Here is a 23256-nt window from a genome sequence, read left to right as displayed (position 1 = left end):
TAAAAATCCCAGTACAAGCCATATTCTTTTGAACAAGCATATTACATTACTAGCCTATTTGTTTTTATGGGTTTTGCTATTTCAAACCCCTGTAGATCATTGGGTTCAACTCAAAATCTGACTTCCACTGCAAAATTTTCCTTTCAAATATCACAGGGTCTATTCTTTCTCTTCTGTACAGGAAGCTGCAAAACCAAGACTTCATTTTCTCCAGATTTTCAATCCAGGCTTAATATTAGCATTTAGTTTACAATTGCCATGTGTCTCTCTTGTACTTAGGAAGAATTAGAATGCCATTAACTAAATAACCAGCATTTGTGGCAGTAATTTTTCTTTTAGATAAAAACATTTTAGAATGAAAATGTTGTCAGATTGTTTGCTATTATGAATTTTTTAAATGATCAAAACGTTTTTGGCAGAATTCTGTTTCTTTCTATGTTGAACTTAGGTCTCTTTAAGAAAAAAATAAAATATAAACCCGTCCCCTTTACCTCTCCTCAAAAAAATTCACCCCAAACAAATGAACAAAAAAACCCAAAAAACAATGTCCAGGGCATTTTCTCCCTAGAGGAGCAGCTCCCTTTTGTAATTCCTTCATTTCTTTACAGAAGCCATCCTGGTGGGAGAAGGCCCATCACGGATCCATCATCATTGTTCTTCATCCCCAGCTGAGCAGAATGACCAAGCTGGGAGCTAAAGACAGTAATTATCCTCATTCTTCTCTGTTTGTCCATGTACACCCGGTAACTGCATGTGGAATCCTGGTTACTGGTAAGTCTGGTTATTTCTAGTTAGATTATTCCAAATTGTCAGTGTAATTTGTTAAAGCCAAGTCTCTCCCAGCTAAGTTCTACACAGAGCCATATTGGAGTTCCTGCCTCAGTTTTGTGCTTTGAAGATAAATGAAAGTGAGAAGTGCCTTGAGTGCCTATTTCCTTTAAAAAAATACCATGTTGTTTTTGCTTTAAATTTAATCATCTGCTTACAAGCCATGAGTGCTTATAGAAATACACAGTATGCCTCTCATGAAGCAAAACAAAGATTTTCATAAAAGCATTTAGTTTTGTAATTACATGTTCTATTTATGTCATTACATGTATTTATCCTAATTATGATGTTAGTTCTAATTACACTAATTGCATAAATACATGATAATCAACTAAAGTTTACTTTCAAAGAACAAAAGAAATTAACTCTAGTCCTACCTATTTATGGCTGTGCAACAAATCTATGAAAAGAACAGTCATACTTAAGGGCACAATGTCAGCACTCTACCCAGAAAATTAAGGTTTTTGAGACCTCCAGTAAATGGGGTAGGAACAGTGTCTGTGGTTAGAAAAAGGCTGTTGAGATATTCTAGTTAGCAACGTAATGAAAATCTTACATTTTTTAATCCCATACCAAAAGTGTGGGCCCAGTCCAATTGCTTCCTCCTGCATCTCTCTGGAAGGCTTTTATTCAACATTTTCTCCATGGGAAAAAGTTACAGGCAAAGAAAAATTGATGTCTTTTCCTAGCATTCTGTTTCTAAGAAGGACCTACTGGCCTTTCTGTCCATAAGGTGTTACAAAATAAATAAGTTTTTGGAAATACCTGCCTAGACAAAACAGGACTCTACAGTCCCATCATTCAGTGGTAATTAAGATTCATATAAGGGTCAGATTTTAAACTTGGGAGGCTTCCCAAGCATAGTTTTGCAGAGCTTCTACACAGAGCTGTGATATTTTGGGATAAAATATTTATCCTTAACACTGTTTAACCATATAAACCTCTTTAAATGGTAAAACAAATGACCACCTACACGACTCAAGTAACATAGATTTATATTATAATAATCCCCTTAAATCTACAACTCCAAGGATGCTTTTGTGCTACAGATTTATTAGACTAGTGAGGTTCAAGATTTCATAGGAGCTGAGCATTTCCACAAAAGAAGTAGATTCAATCTGTATAACTTCTCAAACTGCCCTAAAATTACACCCAATCTAATGTGGACATATCCAGTCAAAACCCAAAATGTCTGTTAGAGACACCCCATTTCTACAAGGACTTGCAGTTTATATTTCTAGCTTAAATCAAAAATATAATTCACAAAAGAGGTTTAGTCTCATTACCTGCTTTTTATTCTCGTACTCAAGTCAAAGGATTTTAATGTACAGTAATTTCACTATTATAAGCCGCACCATTTTGACTAAAATTTCAGTTCCTACCCGAAAGTGCGGCTTACACTCAGGAGTGGCCAATATATGAACAAAGTTCAGAAATTTTCCAACCCAGAAGTGCGAGCCCGCAGCAGCCTCAAGCCGAGCCGTAGCCCGCCCGGCCCCGGTGGCGGGGCAGCGGTGAGCTAAACCCACACGGCCCCGAGCCGAGCCAGTAAATCCTGCAATCCCACGATTCTGTTACTAATTGGCAACTTTGTGAAAGTTGTGCGAGCATCCTTGCTGTGAACGAAAGTGCAGCTTATAATCAGGTGCGGCTTATATATGGACAAAGAACAAAAAGTTGCCAACACCCAGAAGTGCGGTTTATAATCCGGTGCGGCTTATAATCGTGAAATTTTATTATTTCAGACTAGAATCTGTGTACATGTGGGAAGATATGTACACAGCAAATGCAGGAAAGTATGAATGCAATCTAAAAATTGCAAGATTCATTACAAGGAAGATGTTAAACACTCAGCTTACACAGGAAATGTTAATTCCACCTCATACACAGCTTCTAAATCTGACGCTACATGTTTGATATCATAAAAGAAAGTATCTTAAGCTTGGATACACCTTTCACAAGAAATTTAGTTACAGCCATGGGTTCCATAGATTATTGTGAGACCTCTAGGTATTATGAGACCTCCAAGTCTTACATTTTATGACAGTGGAATATTTGAACAATGTAAACCAAATTTTTCAGGGCACTTACTGGCAGAGAAATTACCCTGACTGCAGAGATTGAGAGGAGAAATGAACAGCTGGCAAAACCATAGCCACAAATAAAGTAATCGCATATGTGCACAGAAGAATGTTTAGATTTGGCCACTGTAACTTAACCATATTGTAGCTCATTTATGTAAAATAAAACATTTTTTAAAAATCACCTCTGGATTTTCCTCCTTTTTCTTTTTGGTAGCAGGCAATCCCTGAGCTGAGTCTTCAGGAGGTTTCTTTGTCTCCACTTTACTTTCTGTCTGGGTTTGGACTTGAGGTTGAATAATGATAACCTAAAAGACAATGTACAAATAAGAGAATTCACTATATGAAACTAGATTTTTCTGCTGGAAACCCTTTGAAGGGTTACTTGATACCCTACAAATAAGAAATGTAAGTCACAAGTCAAAAGCATAAAACAACAGGATACCTAGGTTAAGGTCCTAAATCCATACTTAAGTTTCTAAAAATTCTTATTGGTGTATTTTAAACCTGCTGCAGCCTAAGTCACTTGATCAGTGCCTCTGAAAATTAGGACACTTTCTGTTTAGAGGACTTGTGAAGGACTGGGAAGCCATGCTTTGTGGAGTTAGTGATTTTAAGGTCTTTCCTTTGATTTTATTTTGTGTGCAAGTAGAAGAGATGGGATTACTAAACTTTCAAACCCAGTTTGATCTCAGTCATACCTGTGTTATTTCAGAGCAAATACATGGGGATGGGAAAGAATGTGCTACTCATTCAACTGAGATCAGACTTCAGTCCTCAGCCTTTACATGTTATAAGCAGTGGATGTGTAGTTTTTCATAAACTAAATAAACTATTTGTGTTTTAAATCAAAATTAGGTCTTGTTTAGAACCTATAAGAATTAGGACACATATCTCATTCACTCATTTATGGTAGTATATCCAGCTGCTCATATTTGAATTACCACATGAAGATTTATATACGTAGGTCACATTATCTGGAGGCTATTAATTTAAAAGGAATTAATTTCTGCCCACAGAACTACACATATGACTTCATACATATAATCTAAAGGACCATGGAAGCTTCAAAAGCACTTCCAAGGGCTATCACCTTCTAGATAAAGATTATTAGATTTGAACAGTAGGCATTTTCCATCTACTTCATTGCTAATTTTCAATCAATGCCATTTAAGTGTTAGATACATTATTTCAACTCAGTCATTCTAGAAGATTCTAGAGCATTAAAAGGGATGGTTTTCTGAGCCAGCAGTCATTTTAAGTAAGAGAAAAATAATTTATGTCAAAGAAATGGGGAAGAGATGTCTGCTTTTATTTACCTCAAAAGCCATCCTACATCCTATATATTTTTTTAGCACTGTAATGGAATCTGTGCTGCCAACAAGACCAAAAGTAGCAAAATCCCAGTAGTAAATTACAGTGTATGTCTGAGGGGTACATTAGCAGCCTGTATGGAATCTGTCTCTGGTATAAGAGTGGTGAAGTTCTTGCATTCCAATGCTGAAAAGCAGTACAAAGATGAAATGAGTAATTCATAGCTTGAATTTTTTCTTTCTACTGACTCATCTCCTGGTCAGTTCTGAAACCCTGAGCTTTCATTTCATTTGGTCTTCCCCTGGAAGAGCAGAAGGGAATCTCTGATTCTTTTATGTACTCCCTGGGATCAGTCAACAAATCTAGTATCACTGCATCATTCAAGAGAGAGTCCATAGGAAATCTGAGCCTGTACAGAATTCAGGGATTTTATTAGTGAGGATTGGCTTAAGAAAAGAGAAGTTCATATGGTCCTGTTAATGTCAGTCTACATGATGATGTGTTTTGTTCCCAGGAAAAAACAGGACTGTACATAGATAAAAGTCTACTAGCCTCTATGTGTCCCATTTTTTTTGGTACAATGGGAAGAATTTTCCCATTGCTTTCTGATTAATTTGAGAATCAGTGCCTTGGGGGTTGAGATTTCATAATCTGAAGCTGTGATTGGGCAATTAAGCTCAATATGTAGATGAACCAAAACTTGTAAAAGTGAAAAAACTCATGACTGGGATCCATCTTGGATTCGACTTGGGTGTAACCCCGGCCAGGCTCTTGCAGTGCCCAAGATGCATCCTTTCAATAAATACCTGTTTTATTCCTTTTGCTCTGTCTAGTCTCTGTTCTAGGTCAGCCTTTCTAGGCATCAGTTCTGGCACCCCAGATGGGAGCTCAAGGCATCTGTAAAACCCCTGGACTGGAAGAACACCCAGCTCCTGCTCCCCCAACCTTGCCAGCAATCCAAAGGGGCCCAGCTGCAGTCCAGAAGGTATCAGAGCCCAAGAAGCCTTGGGACTGGTACAGAGACATGTGAATAATTGGATAAAAGTGGTTTGTTTGGTTTTTATTCAAAGGAACCATCAGAACTATTGACAGCACTGCACAGGGTGTGCACTCTCAGGCAATATTCTGCTCATACCCGCACACAACTCCTGCGTTTGCAGCCCAGGGAACTCACCTTGCTGTCGGCACTGATGAGAAGCGGCTGCACTTTGATGCTGTCGTTGACCACGGAGACAGCGGCGCTGGTGCTGATCGGAGCTGCATTGCTGGGGGAGGTGGAAATGATGGCGTAGGCCACGCCAGCACCACTCAGAGGGGACGAGAGGGCTGCAGGCTCAGTGACACTTTGTGACTGGCTGTTGTGGGTCTGTACATGGCTGACAGTGTTGTTGGCAGTCGGGAGGGCAGGGCTAGGGTTTTTGATGCTCACTATGGTTGCCTTCTGGAAGGTGGGAGGCTGCTTGGAAGGCTGGTCTCTGCACGGGGAGATTGGGAGGCTGTCTGGAATCAGAGTCTTTGGCCTAACCTGCAAAAAGAGAGTCAGGCACATGAACAGACACTCCACACAAGCATTCTCCAACTAGAATCTCTAATTTCATTAACCCTGGACCAGGAGCATCTAGAGAAACAGAATATAGCAACTGCAAGAAGCCAACCATTCATTTACTTGTAGATACATTCCCAGCACTTCTCAACTGGGTAATTTTGAAGTTCTTAACTCACTGCAATGGTAAACAATAAGTGAAAAGAAACTAAAATCCTTATTTTGATTAGCACACATCCTTACCAATGCTAGTCAAATCACATTCAGTTCTCAGTAGGGAGGAGTAAGCCAAAGCCTTTGCAGAGAATGGAAAACCCAGGTGCAAAAATTTCCTTTTCTGAAGGACACAACACTTTTGCTATGAATTAAGGAGAGGGAGATGAATCATTAAGGGAGTTGTGGGAAAGCATTTACAGGGACAGTAAAGCATATGCTTTTATACTGGTGGATTGGTCAATGAACATCCTCACATGTTTAAGACATGCCATGCAATGAGAGAAGATCAGCCACACAATCACCTAGCTCACAAAAAATAAATTAAGAGAGGGCTACAAGAAACCCACAACCACCAAACATCATATTTTGTTGCAGTAATTAAAGAGCTAATTTGCAGCTGTGGGAGGATGCAGGATGCAGGAGGAACTTCCATGAATGGAAGAAGACACTTTGCCCAGCTTTGCAACAGCTGGCACTGTACCCAGAGCCATGAATGTTACCTGCAATCAATTATTTTCAGCTAATGCGATGTGTTTCCAGTGGTGTAATTAATGCCACCCTGTCAATATGGCTCTGCCTTAACAACATTTTAAGTACAGTTCCAGGACTGAAAATAAATAATTTAAACTACTTCACATGGAGTTAACTTCACTCCCAGCTTATTCGTTAACACAGCCAGATGAAACAGTCAGTTCCCTCTGTGCTTATTTAGTCCTGTCACTTCATGCACCTTCCATACTGTGAAACAAAATGACAAGTTCTAGCAGACAAACATGGGAAACAGCTGCCTGTGTCACCACGCTGGAGTCTACATGAGCCCTTCAAATGGTGCCAACTTCAATCTTGAGCCTAAGTAAGCAATTTAATGAAAAGGCAGGGATTCACTGGTGTGCAGAAAACCATCTCTCAAGGCTGGCCATCGTCCCCTATCACGTCAAGAAGGAACCACACCCTTTGGTCCCCACAACAAGCATTAAGTGCAGTAACGCTGTTGCAAGCTCTTTATGTCTTGGTAACTTGTCCCTCAAATGTCAATAGGACACACAAGCAGTGCAAAACTGGTGTCAGGGGCACAGTCCTGCTCAGGACACATCCAGCAGTCATGGTAGATGGAAAGGTAAAGAGGAGGTTTGCCCAAGGTCCTGCAGACTCATGCAGAGCCAGGAAGTCACTGTGCTCAGCTCACAGTTTCAGGGTAACACTGGAAAACCTCAGAGACCTGCTGGGAAGTGAAGCAACACCATACAGAACTCCAACGAACCATAGTCAAAATACCCTGACAGTACCTGAAGGGTTCTTCGCTCATTTTCTTTATGCAAACATTTTGTGTAACAATTATCTAACTGGCTTAGTTAAGATACCAGACAAACACCTTGGTCAAGTAGTTTAAGGGAGGACTCTGTAATTAGCTTCATATCCCTAATTAGTTAATAGTCTTATTTTTAAAAGTAGTGCACAAAGCATTTGTTTAAACCCATCAGTTCAGGAGTTCTTCTAGACAAAAACTGGTATGTAGTCATGTAGTCATGCACTGTATCTGTCACTCTTAATTGCACTTTTATATTTAATCAAAAGCCTGATTAAAACTAAGTGTGTATGTATATTCCAGCTATATAATTCTTTTCTACTACATGATGTAATACCTCAGTGAATCCTACACACTGTTAATACACATCCTGCAAGTTGTAGATGAACACATACTACCTCACTGTAAAACAAGCTCTTCCTGCACAGATAATTAAACAAACTTAATTTTCCAAAATACAAAATTCTTTCTAAAGTGTTGCATACTGAAATTATCTGATAGGACTTATCAAACTGGTAAAGCACAGAGCATATGCTGGGTACTTTCTGCCACCGTGTGATAAAGAAGAGGAATAGCTGTTTTCATGAGCAAAGCCTCTGCAAATTCCCTGTAGAGTTTACCTCACTCTGGGAGACCATTTTTATGTGCAATTACAGAACAATAAAAATAGGTGAATACAGAAACAAAAGTTTCAGGTGCTCCTGAGTTAAAGTTACAATAATTTGAAGTGAAAATTGCATTTACTTCTAGGGCCTGCAAGTGTGAATCCAAAACAGAAAGCAAACATAGAAGCCCCTTGTGATCTAACACCTATGAACGTTCCCCTCAGAATAAAAGCACTAAGCTTAAATATTTAATAAACAGCTACATGAAAGGACTTTGGAAGAATGTCACCTAAAACTCCAAACTGCTACAGTTATTTGTGAAGATAAATGGTGTCAACCAGAAAGAGAAAAAAAATAAGAAAAAGGGTAGCATAAATTCCTTTCCTTCACAGCAAAACTGTAGCTTAAATTTGGGAGATGAAAGGAGGACAATGACACTAGCAAAAGTTTGGAAGCTGGCAATCACTGAAGAAGAGGTAGAATAAAACTAAGGACAGGGACTACACTGCAGACAGAGTATCAAAAAGTAATTTTCTGCTGAAGGTAGCGCAGGTTGGACGACACCAGACCCTGTAACAAGGGTTTCAGAAATAAAAGGCCCCAAAGTTGAGCAAAACAGAAGAAGAGAAAGAAACAGAGACAGCATGTACATTACCAAAAGAACACTTCAACTCTTGGAAAGTGTTGCAAGTAACAGTTCTCCTGTAGCTCGACCCTTCTTTCCACAAGTATCTTCCAGCTGTCAAAACAGAATGTGATACTACCAGGGCTCAAAAAGAGAGAGCTGCTTCTTGAATATAATGATTTCCTAAACCTGTGTTGTTCTTGAGTTTCTTCGATATCCACGACAATAGAAACATTTCATTTCTTGTGGCAATGTTCAGACTGGTACTTCTCAGGTCTCAGGTGACCACTTTTTTCAAGGAGATATTCTCAAATCTGAGCATTCACTAGGTGGGGGTTGTCTGCTTTTCAGACATGGAAATGAGAGGACCCAATCCTGTGAGACCTACAGAGAGCCCTTTATTTAATATATCTTAAAGACTTTCAGATCAGGAAAGAATCAGGTCCTGTGATTAACATGACTTCTTGTATATCCCATATTAATAAGCTCCATCCAGTTGTCCCTATATGAAACTCAAAGGCTAAATGAAAGGTTTGGTGAAATGAACACCAAAACATTATTCAAGCTCTCAAGAGCATAAATTGCTGAATACTGCAGAGGGAAATGAATTGCTGAGTGGTGGAGGTGGGAGAGCCTGATGTGTGTCACCACTGACTAAGGAAAACGTGATCATGGTCAATCTATTACCTGAGGCACACCCCAACAGCTGATCCACTCACCTGCTGTAGTAAAGCAAAATAAGATAATAAAGAAAACCTCTTACAAAAGAAGTCCTCAAGATCCAACCCAAACAAGTATAAGGAGAACAGAGAAGGGAAGAAAATCACACAGTTTCTCCAATCTCTGTGGGCAATCCTATATAGTCCTAAAGGGTGGGATTTAATTAGAACAGTTACATCTGTGAAGATCTGCAGGTGTTACAAGAACTGGTAATGGCATTTCTGGTAAATGTGTTCTCCTTCAGGCCTAGGAAAGAAGGGAAGTTAACACAATGTACTTCAGTTACAAATACAAAAGGAATCACTGTGATCCTCCAGCTCACAGGCTGGCCATATAATTTCTCCCAGAAACTGAAGACTGATTTTAAAAGGAAAATACTAAAGACTCCTTAATGATGAGCTTTTTTATGCTCATGACTGGCATTTTTTGCAAGGTTGAATTTGCCTACCTTCAGCTTCCAGTCCCTTGATTTTGTTATGGTTTTGTCAGCAACACTGAAGAGCCCTCCCCTTCCCCTGTATCAGATATCAGCTGGATCACGCTCAGCATCCATCAGCCCTTCATACTAGGGCTGATCTGTATGAAAGTAAGTTTTTTCAGCTTATCGCAATATCACATTGCCTTTGAGAGAAAGACCATTATTCACACTTCATTTTCACTTCACCCTTGTGCTCAGAGCTTAAAAACAAAAACTCAAAATGGATTTGGCACAATTCGTATGTCACATAGGCAAAGTGCTGGGAGCAGCAGCCAGAGCTTTCATTCTCAAAAACTTTAGATGATTACACAGAAAACATTAGCAATGGCTGATAAAATGAGTGCACTATGGGGTAATCATCTCCTGCATCAGAATGAACAGATGTACACTGACTTCAGTAAAGCTGTGCCTATTTATGCCAGCTAAGGACTGACTCCCACCCTCTTCTTTTTTAATCAGTAAAAATTAGGCAAAAAAAAAATTCTGCTTAATTTTACAGCAGTGACACTCCCTGACATCCAGGTTGCCCCACTCACTCAAATACAAGTATTTGCATCTTGGTTAATTTTTAGTTCCTTTCCCAATAAGCTCCAATTATCTTCAGTCTGGTCTAAGACCACTGTCAAAATAAACATAGTTTATTTTCCTCCCATAGGGAAGATTTCTTTCTTCTCTTCCCCTGTGATCAGCCTACACAAAAAAGAGCTTCCTCTTCATAGCAGAAAGCCCAGGCAAGATGACCCACAATCAGTGAATCCCATATTGATATACAACACAGCCCACTCTTTAGCACATCCCTGGAATATTAGCCTGTGAACTTACAGGATGGTGTGAAATGCAGGGCAAAACTCAAGGAGCTGCTCCAGCCCTCATTTTCAATCCTGGTACTCGGGAAGGAGCAGACCAGGGAAGAAACCTTAATCTGATCCAAACCAATAGCAAAATTGACCAGACTTCATCAAGGCCAGAACTGCGACAAGCCCCTCGAAACAAACCCTGGTCTTTCAGTTTACACGCAACATAACCCAGGAGTCACTCAGCAGTGTTCACATGTGTTTCACACATTTTCAAATTGCATACACTCCATCAGGCATCTCCTAGGTGCTGTGTATCTGCCATGATTTGGCATTTCAATTGTTAGTCATGGACAGCTAACTTTAGTGTAAAGGTGACATGCAGCTAATAAAATTCCTGGGCATTTTTTAAGAAGGCAAAATAATTTCATTTCATTTTTCTCCTTCAGCTTTGCTTGATATTACAGAAATTGAAGTTTTGTTGAGAGGGATGTCTGAGTGGGAATCTGCCAGCTCTGCTTTTTATGGATGTTGGCATAAGGCAGTCAGGTGGGAGTTCTTTATTTAAAATGTTATTAATGTTTTGAACACTATGTTGGTTTTGCATGGCTTGATTTTTCGGTGAGTAGGGAAGAAGCCAGCCACAGAAGTGATTTTTGTGCTGGGAGCTGCTAGAAGCTCCTCCACACCTAGCAAAACCAATTGCAGGCTGGCTCTGAAAATAGACATGCTGCTAAGCCAATTAACATAGCGAGTAACGCCTCTGTGACAACATATTTAAGAAAGAAAGAGCATGCATAATTCCTCTTTTTTTCTTTTGTAGGGTGGGGAGGTGGCTGCCAGGGCCATCCTGGCACCGGGAGCCGCCATGCAGCCAGGGCCTTGGAGCAGCCACGCCATCTCAGCACAGATCATGGTGAATTCTGCTTGCTCAGCTGCTTTTAGCCAGAACACAATTTTCCTTCGAATGGAGCTGCCCATGTGACAGGCAGCCAGCGACTCCCCAGCGTGGAGCTCAGATGGAATCAAACTTTCAGCGCTGCAAAACTCTGTAAGACCCTTTCAGCTAAGATATCTTGGAAACAAACAAACCCACAGACACCAATTTTCTCCGAAGTCAGAGAAAAGGAAAAAATGAGGACACATGAGAAGATGAGAACAACATGATGACACATGTGGGTCAGTGAAAAGAGGGAGGGGGAGGAGGTACTCCGAGTGTCAGAGCTGAGATCTTCTGAAAGCCATGGTGGGGACTATGATATAACAAATTGCTTCCCTGTAATTCATGAAGTGCATGAGGGATGCAGAGGTCCACACCTGCAGCCCATGAGAAAAGGTGCTAACGCTGGAGCAAATGGATGCTGAAAAGATGTAATTGAGTGGGAAACTTGAGCAGAGAGAGAACATAGAGAAAGAGTATCATTGCTTCCAAATTAGACTAACTCATCCTCAAAAAAATGACACGCCATGAACTAAAATGACCTATGCCATGTAGTTCAGGAAAACTACTTTGCCTGTGGGAGGGTCTCAGGATACAGCAGGTCAGGCAGGAAAATTAGAAGCACATTGGAGAAATTCACAGAGAACTGTGTCCCATAAGAAGGAGCCCATGAAAAAACAGAAGAACCTCCTCTCCCTAAGCAAACTGAAGATTTTTAGAAGTGACAAACTGACTAAAAACCCCGTGTTTTGTCTCCTTGCACTGTTGGTAGGAAGGAAAGAAGGGCTTGGGGTGGGGGAAAAAGGTGTTCTAAAGGTTTATTTTAGTTGTCATTATCCTCTTTTAATTCTGTTAATAAATTTTTCTTTGTACCTTTTAAGTTTTGAGCCTGTTTTGCCCTTGAAGTGTTTTCACCTAATCCTTATCTCACCTCAAAACCAAAAGCCTTTTGGTTTTTCTTTCCCCCTTCTCTGACAACCATAGCAGAGAAGATTGAGTGAACAGTTTTTCGTGGGTGGCATGGCTTCTAGCCAGTGTCAAGCCCCAACAAACTCAAAACTGCATTTTCACAGGAACTTGACTGACTTTTGCTAATGGACTGTGTATTTTTTGCCTATATTATCTGGCTTGGCACTGCCACTATTGAATTGATGATTAATTAAGTGGCTCTTTTCCATCTGCAAATAAAAATCACTATTATTCAAAATTCAGAAATAGAGGTTGAAGTTGACAAGGATTTCTGGGTTATTTTACCTTCTGCACAACAATTCTGTCCTTGAACATGCTGTTATCTTTGTGCCTCTGAGGAAAAAAAAATCCTTATTGTTTGGGATTACAGTGGAAGTATAAAAGATAGACTGTGATTATACACACCAGTAAATAACTTACTTTCATTTACACTCTTTTCAGTGTAACAAGTTAGCTTGCTTCTCTCACAGATACTCATCTATGATTAACTTCCATCAATTTAAAGTGTCCATGAAGCCTTTAGGCAAGAATGAGAGAAGACCTGTCTGCTTTCCTGCTGTCCATATACTTCCTTAGACAAGCTCTGAACTAATCCACACAGCTGGCATTCACTGGACTCAAAATTTGATGTCACATTGAAGACCATGGATATCATTGCTTTGTACTGCCCATCACTTTAAGAGCTGTTCCTGCTTCTAGACAACAATAACATCACATTATGATGATTCAACCAGCCCCTAATCATTTACTAGCCAAAATCCAAAAAGAAAGACAAAAAGAATGATAGAAGTAAGGACAAAAATAATTTCTGTCTGCTGACAGTATAAGCAAGATGGAAGCACACAAAAAGTTGAGACACCAGGAGATGAAAATGATCAGACAGCAGCATAGCTAGCTCCTCCTACCTTTACTGAAGTCATGCAAACAAAGCAAGCCCTCTTGTCCACCTGTTACTCACCCAGAGTTCTAATCCAATCTTGTACAACCGGCCTTGAGGCTCAGAGACATAGCATAGCCAAGATCTAGGCCAGACATGGGTCGGAAGTCACAACTTTTGCATGGATAAAAATGGCATCAGTGGAGAGAGGGGAAATTTCTTACCCTCTCATTTGCTGCTACTCTGCAAAGCAGCATTTGACATGGAGTAACATAAGAGTTTCAGTTGGGAAAAGGGTACTATGCCAGATGTAAAAATGGCTTGAATGTTTTCTGAGGTTTTCATGGATACTTTAAAATTCTACGTGCAGATTATCATGGAGAGCTGCCTTCTACAGAGGTCTTTTTCAAAGTGCTTACAACACTGATAAGATCTGAAGGTCTCAAGTATCAATAACAGGTTGGGGGTAGGGTGGGGGTTAGAGTTGCTGCTCCTTCCTCACCACTCTGGATCAACTAAGAAGTGAAAACTGACACTGATAGAATGTCAGAGGAAATGGAGGTCCTTTGGAAAAGGTGCATCTGAGCCTAGCCCTCCTTGACCTACCCTATACATTCATCCTTGACCTTACTGCAGAAGACTGGATTTCTTGTCACTGCCAAGCTCTGTCATGCTGCCATCCACAAGAAATGTTCTTACGGAACCACCTTAGCCACACCTTCACCTGTCTTGGCTGCACAGCAGCAGTGTAAAAGACATACTTTGAAGGTGCTACAGCAAGCCACTGCCTCTCTCAGTAGCACAGGCAACCTACCAAACCCATTCACTAGTGTGGAACCGAGACTCCCACAGACTTTTCAATAAAGTATCGTGTTTCCATCCCAATCTTCAAAGCTCTCTCTGTAAAGACTTAATGTGAAAGGCCAAGCTGGCCATGCATGTCTGGGACATGGAGTCCCTACAATAAGGCTGAGGCAGCTGTCTCAAACTTCTCTAAGAATTACAAACACACTCCTCAATTTCTACACTAAATATTTTCTGTAGGGACATGCATGTAGCATGACCATTAAAAATAAGCCAGTTGATCAAAAGAAACCATAAGCAGAACTCTCAGCTATATATGCTTCTTCCCAAAGGAAAGGAGAAGAAATAGCTTATATCAGCTGTTCATTTAAAATCTTCCTGTTGAAGAACAGAAAATAACATTTCACACGTGCCTTTACGTGGCTACAGTGCAACTTATATTTGTCTGTAAACCAGTTCAAAATAGACAGAATATTTGCTTTGCAGCTGAATGCCAACCCCTCCTTAGGGCAGATGGTGCCATAAAGAAGAGAATAGCTCAGGAGTACCACAGTGTTTAAGCAAAGGATCGCTAGGATTTTCTTCTCAGAGTGCAGTGGAGAATCTGTAGTTCCAAAGCATCTCACTCAGCTGGAAACCTCAAAGACCAAACTAAGAACAGAAAGACTATCTGGAATTAGCTTCTGAAACATCACAGGTCACTTATTTGATGAAAGCAAAACCAACTTCATACTGTAGGAAAATTTAAAAAAAGGAAAAAGAACAAATATCCACCAAAGAAGCTTGTTTTGGCAAATAATGAATGCCTAAAAATATTGTTTGTATTGTGCAAAGAACTTGTAAGTAATGTTTGTTTGCTCACCACTTAATTAGCGGTTCTAAGTGATGGGATTCTGCTGCCATTTGTGATTGTACAAATTTTGAAACTTTGTTCCCCAGATGGAAGATCTCCCAGGGGGTCATTTCATAAAGCTGTTCAAATGAACAAAACAAATGATGAATATTTTTACAAATGTGGAAAATTAGGGAGCTATTATGTATGCATTATTTTATGTAACTCTTGTTAAATGCCTCAGTTTACTTGTGTGGTATGTTTTTGCTTCACAAAAACGTAAATCAAAAGAGGCTGTCAAGATGAGAAGCACAAAAGTGTCAAATACATCAAACTTCCTTAGACATGATGAGTACCCTCAAAATGGAGGAGTCCCCTCTTTCTGTCCATCCAGCCTGGTAATATTTATGCCTACCTGGAAATCTAAAGAGAATCTGAAATCCCAAGAAATAATGAGACTGGCCAAAAGGAGAAATGCCAGAGAGTAGTTGGTGTGCTGCCCAGAATGCAGATACTGACTTGGATTTTGCCCAGTTATCTAAATGCACCTGAGACAGAAGTGCAATCTGTCCACCTTAAAGGAAAGTCACTCCCAGAGGATTCATATATAAGTACAGTAATTTCACGATTATAAGCCGCACCGTATTGACTAAAATTTTGGTTTGAACTCAAAGTGCGGCTTATAATCAGGTGTGGCTTATATATGGACAAAGAATGGAAAGTTGCTGTTTTAGTTTGGAGGACAGGTGTCTGCTGAGAAAGGCAGGAGCTTCTCTTTGAAATGGAGAATGTGAACCCCCTCCCTCCAAATTATTATAATTTTGAAATCAAGGGGCTCTCAGGCAAAGATATGGGAATTAGGAATAACAGTTCTTTACTAGGGAAATTAAAATAGAAATACAGTACTACAAAGAAACAAACTCCAAACCCTGACAAAGTCAGAGTACAACCTGACACCCCGTCAGGCAGGGTGTTGGCAGCAGTCCCATTAAATGGTGGCTGCATCCTCCTGCAGTGACAGATGTGGCTCAGTTGGAGCACTGCTCCTGTACAAGGTGCAGTTTCCCTCCGGAGATCCAGTGGTGATGTGGAGAAATCCGGTTTTCCTCTGGAGTCCAGTGGAGAAAGGGGTTCCCTTAGTGTCCCAAAACCTCTGTTTTTATCTTGGTAAGAAATGTTGGGCTCTTCCCCCTGGCTGGAGCAACTCCCAATGGGATGCAGTAATTTTATCAGTCCCACAGTGGGACTCAATGGCCATTAGCAGAAAATGACTCGCTGGAGGAAGGATGGGTTGTGAAAAGATAAAGAACAATGCCCTACCTGGTTTCAATGGATGGCCCATTAGCAGAATATCTCCCACAGAGATAAGGATCACTGCCCCCACCCTCAACAGATGGTGATAGAACAGATACCTTTTATCACACTCTGTATTGTAACATGAGGCTTATAATCAGGTGTGGCTTATAATCGTGAAATTACTGTAGGTTCCTAAAATGGCAGGAATCCCAAAAGGGGTCCAACCCAGGCCTTCCACTCCCCCACAGACCTGAAGAGAAGCAGCATATGCAGCCCAAAAGATTAGATGAATGCAACTGCAGCTGCCACTGCACTTGCACAAGCTGCACCTGGACTCACCTGCTTGAGTGAATGGACACAGCTACCAGAGTACAGAAGCCTTTGCTGCTCTGCTTTCATCACTGCAGGGTTCTACACACTTCACTGTCACAGCTAGACTTGGCAGAGATGGAGATCGGGGAACTTTCCATCCCTTCCAGAACAAGACTGAACCATAGATAACATCTGAGTCTGGACACTGCTGTAATTCCCTGTGAAATACTCCAAATTCTTGGTAGAGGAGTTCCTGTCCCAGTAATTTGCTGCTACATGGGCAAACAAAGCAAAGGTTTTAGCAGATGCCAAACACAGCTGGACTCAACTTGCTGGTATGCTTGGAGACGGGAATTTGCATCTCCAAAAGTCAGTCCTAGAATGGCAGGATTGTACCAGTAACTCAGAGCAAGGTATGGGGTTTTGCCTGTCATCCACAGGGACAAAAGGGGGTTAGTGGACAGCCTGGTCTGTGACCAAGTCTGATGAAAAAAGCTGAGAACATGACCTGTGACAGGATTTAATTCTGCATGATTTTCAGCTTCTCCTCGAAGATAATACACATCTCTTAATTTCCAAAATAATTGTTAACTAGGTGCTTATTTTCATAGCGCTACAACGAAGAAGGAGATGTTTTTTACCATAACACCTGCGTGGTATCACATGGCCTTGCTTCCTGGAATTTTTATATCTCCATCTGAAATTTCCAGTTTTGCTGGACCAGAGATGACTATGCACTCACCCTACAGTTCTTACAAAGGACAGCTTTCACAGTGACACAGTGCTGCAGACTTACAGTGGCCTCCCGGGTCACCTGCATCCAGCTGTACCTGGGCAATGACAGCTTTGCACCACTCTGGTCCACGGCTATATTAAATCTATTTTCAAGACATCTGACTAGTTAATTAGAAATCAAACTTTCCACGTGTAGATGAAAACCTGGTATCTCTGAAGACACTGAGTAAAAAGGAGGGATGTTTGATGGAGGGAGTTCCCCACTAGGAAACTACATGTAAATTGTAACCTTCTCTGTGAGCTTGGAGGGGGAGAGGAATATATGGATCACGAAGAAGCATGAAGGAGGACTGGCATGTAAATGAGACAGGCTGTTGCTGAAGAAGCTGGCCCATTGTGAGCCTGTGGAAAAGGGAGAAAAAACTCAGGGCGTTACACATACCCTGATAACATGGTCTTACATACAGCTATATATTTAATTTTTAGTTTCTCAGAAATTAGATTGCTGGGTAGTTATCACCCATTCTATCTATATGAAATATTCACAAAATAGAAAAGTTGGTGAATTCAGGCTCAGGGCAGCCAAGAAAGTGCTGGTAGTTCATTACTATTAAGTATGACTGCATAAATAGTTCTGAAATGGAAGCTGTACCAGGAAGGGAGTACAACAAAGTGGAATATGAACAAAAATATTGCCATGACCTAAACAGCGAGACAGAAAGGATGTGTTCTTTTCAAAAAGCTGAGGAAAACGGCTTCCTCCAATTTTTTCAATTCCTCAAAACTAGGACTGAATGAAATTTTTTCTATTTAACAAAAGCATAGGGCATTGGCACTTCCCTAAGTGCAGCATTTGCAAGGCCATCATCATTGCTGAAACATAACCAAAATGATAATTTAGACTCTGTTAAAGGTCTTTCGGCTGCTCTTGAACCTCATAATCTATTTTCAGGAGCAATCTGCTCATCTTTGACACTCTGAAATGGCAGAAATCAAAATGTTATTATGTTGTAAGAACAACTGAAAATCAAAGTCTTGAACTTGATAAGAAAACTATAACCTCACTTTATGTTCACAACTCTGCCTTCCACAAAATGTAATTTAAAGACAGAATTTCAGAACTTTCTATTGGAAATACTTCTTCCTCCAAGTAAATTTAAAAGCTCACAGATCCTAATTTCTTTTCCCACTGAAAAGAAATTAGGAAAAAATAAAGAACAACAGGAAGAATATATATCATCAACTTCAGCACTTTTCCAGTATTCATACATAAGAAATAGAGCTCTAAGAGCTACAGTGGGACAAATATATTTATATTTAATAACCATTAATGTGAAGAGCAAACCATAGAATTGCAGCAAAACACCTGTTGAAAATTACATCCAAAAATTTTGAGAAAGAGGGTTGAAATGGGGAATAAAGTGCATAGTTACAGAAACAGTGATGGAGGCTCAGAAAAGAAGACAGTTTGAAACATTCTAAAAACCAGTGAGTGCAACTCTTCTTTCACTCCTACCCAGAGAATCTTTCCTTGGTCTGGCACCTGGGTTTAACTGGGCCAAAACTTTGTATTGGGGTGGACAAGGTAAATAAGTCAGTGAAATGGAACATGGGGTTAAATCTTGAACAGGAAGGTTAAGATTTCCACTGGCTCTTTTAACTACAGAATTACATATTTTCACTTCTGTGATTTGTGATTCAACTTTAAAACATAAATTTACATTCCACCATATGTATTTTGTTCTTCCACAATGAATCTACATGACATTTTATAGCTTTTCATTGTGCTATGAGTAAACTCCCAGAATAATTTTTTTCATGGACTGAAGAAAAACACAACTCTGCAAAATCAGTGTGCCGATGCGCCCAGGCCTGGGCACTACACAGGAGCACAGAATATGTACAAGATGACACAATCCCATCTTTGAAACTGTATTTCATACCTGAGGTAGCACTGCCGGTCCTTGTCCTGCCAACCTCTGCAAGGAGCTGACCTGAGGAACCTTAATGGGCACTGCAGTGATCGTTCCCAAAGTCTGTTGGAAGAAAACATTTGAACACAGCTTAAAACAATTGCAAAGTTTTCCCAGACAGAACCTATCCAAGCCAGCAGTTCCCTTCCAGCTCTTTTTCTCTTCCCAGCTGCCATGGCTGAAGGCTCTCTAGGCACCAGACTGTTTTCAAAAGAGATCTGAAATGCACCTCAGTGACGTGCAGGGGTACAATGATGCATTTCATGGTAGCCAGGGTTACAAAGAGATATTTACTGTGCCTCAGGAAATAGTAAATACTGAATTATTAAAATGTAAAGCTGCCTATAAATCTACTACAGCACATTGCCACACAACACTCAGCTAAGATGACGCTCATTTGGGCCAATACAGCATCTATTACTATCTATGTTTATTTTTGTTACTCACCCTTTTCTTAGTTGCATACCAAGTTTATTAAAATCTTATTTAAGATAGGATGGAATAAGCGGACAGCTTATAAATTTGTGATTGGACCATATATGTAAAGAAGACAGCTAACTTTTCCATTCCACATCTTTCATCCTTGATTTCAGTTCATAGAAACATGGAATGGCTTGGATTAGAAGGGGCCTTAAAGATCACCCAATTTCACCTCCCAACACTGACAGGGACACTTTCCACCACACCAGGCTGCTCCAAGCCCCATCCAACCTGGCCTTGGACATTTCCAGGGATGGGGAAGCCACAGCTTCTAACCAAAAGTTCATTCTTTGCTTAACTGGCCAGTATTCTGAAAGCAAGGCTATGTAACTTTTATCTAGCACTTGGTTGGTTATTCCTGTTGGGATGACACAGCAATATAAGCAAGCAGATGATTGTCATTACAACAAGCAAGAGACACTTAGTCACTGAACACAAAATCTTACCAGGCTGTTAGAAATAGCTAACATGGAGAAAAATATAGATTCCACCGAATTTCTCTACATTTAACTCTGCTCTAAACCAAGATTTTGGACCACAGCCAGTAAGATAAAATATGCTATTATTACCCCAATATGGTAATGAAATTTGTCAGTCAAAAAGGAATTATAACATAATCAGCTCAAGGAAACTGTGTCATATCCATGCTGATATTTTCTCCCCAGAACTCACCCACAGAGTGGCAAAACAGTTTATTTCATTCTGTCTCCAGTGTTTGATAAGAAATAACAAGTGTATTCAGGCAGAATATTCTTAATAAACTTCTACAGCGTTTATATTTTTACCTCTGCTACTCCTGTCAGAGACATTTGGGGGTGTGATGTTGCACATCCAGCAAAGATTAACATTTGAAGAAGATTTGCCTGAGTAAAACAACAAGGGGAGTGGAACAGTTATAAACGTGCAAGACAATTTTTCTTGAGTACTCATAGATTACCAGCACCCTGGATTATTCACGGAAAAATATACTCCATTAAAATTCTGTCTCAAGCCAAGATAAGAGGAAAAGGGGGCAGAGAGAGCAGCATTTCCATTCATGGATGATAAAACAAGCAAGTTACACCTTCCTTTAGAAATAAGGTTCTGGCAGCAGGGTCTGGAACAGAAGGGGGTATTTCTGCCACAATTTCCTTATAGGGTGACACATGGACTAAAGACAATAGGAAGGATCTGACTGAACAACTTCATTGCCTTGTCTACCCTATGACAGCCTCACACATTGGCAAGAATAACATAATGAACTACTGCACTCTGGGGAGAAAGAGAAATTGAGCTGCCACCTGCTGCTATGGGCATTTATTAGACTTATCATCATTTCCTGTTCAATATTAGCATGAAGTGTAATCAATTCAGCCCAGATTCAGATTTTTTAGGGTAAATACTGAAGTGAACTTTCCAACTCATGCTATCAAAAGCTTATCACAAATAGGATCTATATTTTCTTACTATCCCAAATGAGATTTCTTTCACCTCACAATGAAATCCAAGGTTTTGTAGGAAATATCAGGGGCACCACTACTTCTCCTGGGTTGTACAGATATCCTCTACAGCAAAAGCTCCTTCTTCTGGAAAGTTGTGCTTTAAAGGTTGCTGCCTCTGATCTTGCAACCATACATTCTAATATTCTTACAGATACACAAAGATTTGCAAATATTTTCAAACTGGACAACAAAGTACATGATGGTTGGCATGGTGGTGTTCAGTCCAAGGTTGGACTTGATGATCTTGGATGTGTTTTCCAACCTTAATGATTCTGTGATGCCACTAAAATACAAAGTGCTGACACTGAATGAAATTTGGAACTGATTATAAAGATAAGAATCAAATTACTGAGATGTTAAGTAAGATGGAGCTAGCAATTGTTAAGACACACAAAAACTCCATGTCTGAGCAACAAAGCTCTTCTCTTGTATTACTTCAAATATCTCCAGGGAATAAAAACCAAGTAACTACAACAGAATGACTCTGTCCTGTGCAGAAGACGCTCATGTTGGCCCCTGGGTGTACTGCTGGACCAATTCTGGTTCAACTTTTAAAACAGTGAATGATTGAGTCAAAAGAAATGGGAATGAGAGAACAAACAAGAAACACCACAAAACTACTCTGCACACTGCCTCAGCTTCACTTAAAGGCAAAGTCATGATAAATAATCTGTGGGTAGTGGAGAAATTAATTACCATCAGTTCTGTCACTTGCGCTTTCAAAAATTTAATCAGATTTATTTCCTTGAAGTAGCAGTTCAGCAGTGAACTCAAAAGTACAAAACCAAATAATGGCACTCCTAAGTTATTAAATATTCAGTGACAAAGATGCAACCTTCTTTTTACCAATGGTTTTATAGTAAGAGTCTGTTATTTAATATTCAAGGAAACAATCTCAGTATAGAAATCATACGGCCAAAGAAAAAATCAGAACTTCAATCTCATGTTAATATTAGCACTACAGTATGTTCAGACGGAGAGACATCTAAGAATCTCTTTTATTTTTCACTATTTACATGGTTTGTTACTATTTCCCAGCTTGGGCAACTAATAGCTCAAGCTATTCATTAGTTCAATGACCTCTGTACTTTTCCTGGAACACATTTCATCTGTTATGTCGGGGTACTTCGCCTAGGTTAATATTACTGTCTCACTTTCAGTGATGAAAAAAGTCTAGATTTAGTTTTAAAATGATAATGGGCAGGGCTAGAATGTTGTGCAGATGGAAATTCCGGTGTCTGATTCATTTGACTGATCATCTGTGCATGGAGAGCTCCATCTCAATGGCCTAATTTTTAGGCAGACCAGGATGTCTCCAAGACTATGGCTCAAAGAAGTATGAAACAGGGAATCCCACTTGTAATCTCTGCAATGAAGGAGGTGCAAGTGCCAGAATAGGTGGTCGGGCAGTTTGGCTTTGGGTACAATTTATACTGCTTTGTTCTTGTACAAGCTGTATGTAAATGAGAAGATAAAACCACTTGCCTGGGAAATAAAAACATAAGTGTCCTTATCTGATGTCCTTGGCCACACAATGAGAACACGACAAATTTCCCATGACACGTCAAATCCTGCTCACACTCTCCTTCACACATCAGCTGTATGAAGTTGGGCCCTCAGCTCAAGCCCATGGGCTTCAGAAGGTGACTAATCAAGATACCTCCCCAACAAACAGAAAAATAAATTTTTGTTCTCCTGTTAGCAGAGCTGCCTGTTTTCATACCCTGACTGTCCAGGCCACGGTGAGCCTGATGGATCAAAGACTTGTACTCACTAATTCCACACTATCATTTTTATCCATGGGGACCTTTTTCTTTTCTCCTTCTTTTCCAGTTTATCTGAAGAGCAAGCTGGTGCACATTCTTATACACCTCTAATTAAACAAGCTGAAAAGACATTTTTCTGGCAATGACCTTTAAGCATTCTGATACAAGCAGAAACAATAATTTAAAATATTATTTTTGAATGCTGAATAGCAGCACTTTTGTAAAGCTAAATGAGTTTCTTACTTCTACATTTACAGCTCTAAGCATTTTAATGAAAAAGG

At 40.0% G+C, this 23256-nt stretch overlaps 1 protein-coding gene across 8 annotated transcripts in view; it reads right to left on the bottom strand.

Annotated features, from left to right (window-relative positions):
* Positions 1-23256, bottom strand: part of LOC116995572 (PHD finger protein 21B-like) — a 182236-nt gene that overhangs the window by 17522 nt on the left and 141458 nt on the right. For 7 of the 8 annotated variants that reach the window (XM_033058420.1, XM_033058422.1, XM_033058414.1 and 4 more), the window contains 3 exons: positions 19219-19311; positions 5398-5748; positions 3095-3217 (listed from right to left, as the gene is read on the bottom strand). In XM_033058420.1, the coding sequence (XP_032914311.1) occupies positions 3095-3217; positions 5398-5748; positions 19219-19311 (567 nt within the window). Of the gene's footprint in view, positions 1-3094; positions 3218-5397; positions 5749-19218; positions 19312-20513; positions 20553-23256 lie in introns of those variants that run through there. The other variant, XM_033058418.1, reaches the window with a different exon arrangement.

This window comes from Catharus ustulatus, chromosome 4 (assembly GCF_009819885.2).
Source record: "Catharus ustulatus isolate bCatUst1 chromosome 4, bCatUst1.pri.v2, whole genome shotgun sequence".
Classification (NCBI taxonomy): Eukaryota; Metazoa; Chordata; class Aves; order Passeriformes; family Turdidae; genus Catharus; species Catharus ustulatus.
Note: the sequence above shows the minus strand (reverse complement) of the source record. Positions and strands in the feature narration are given on the sequence as shown.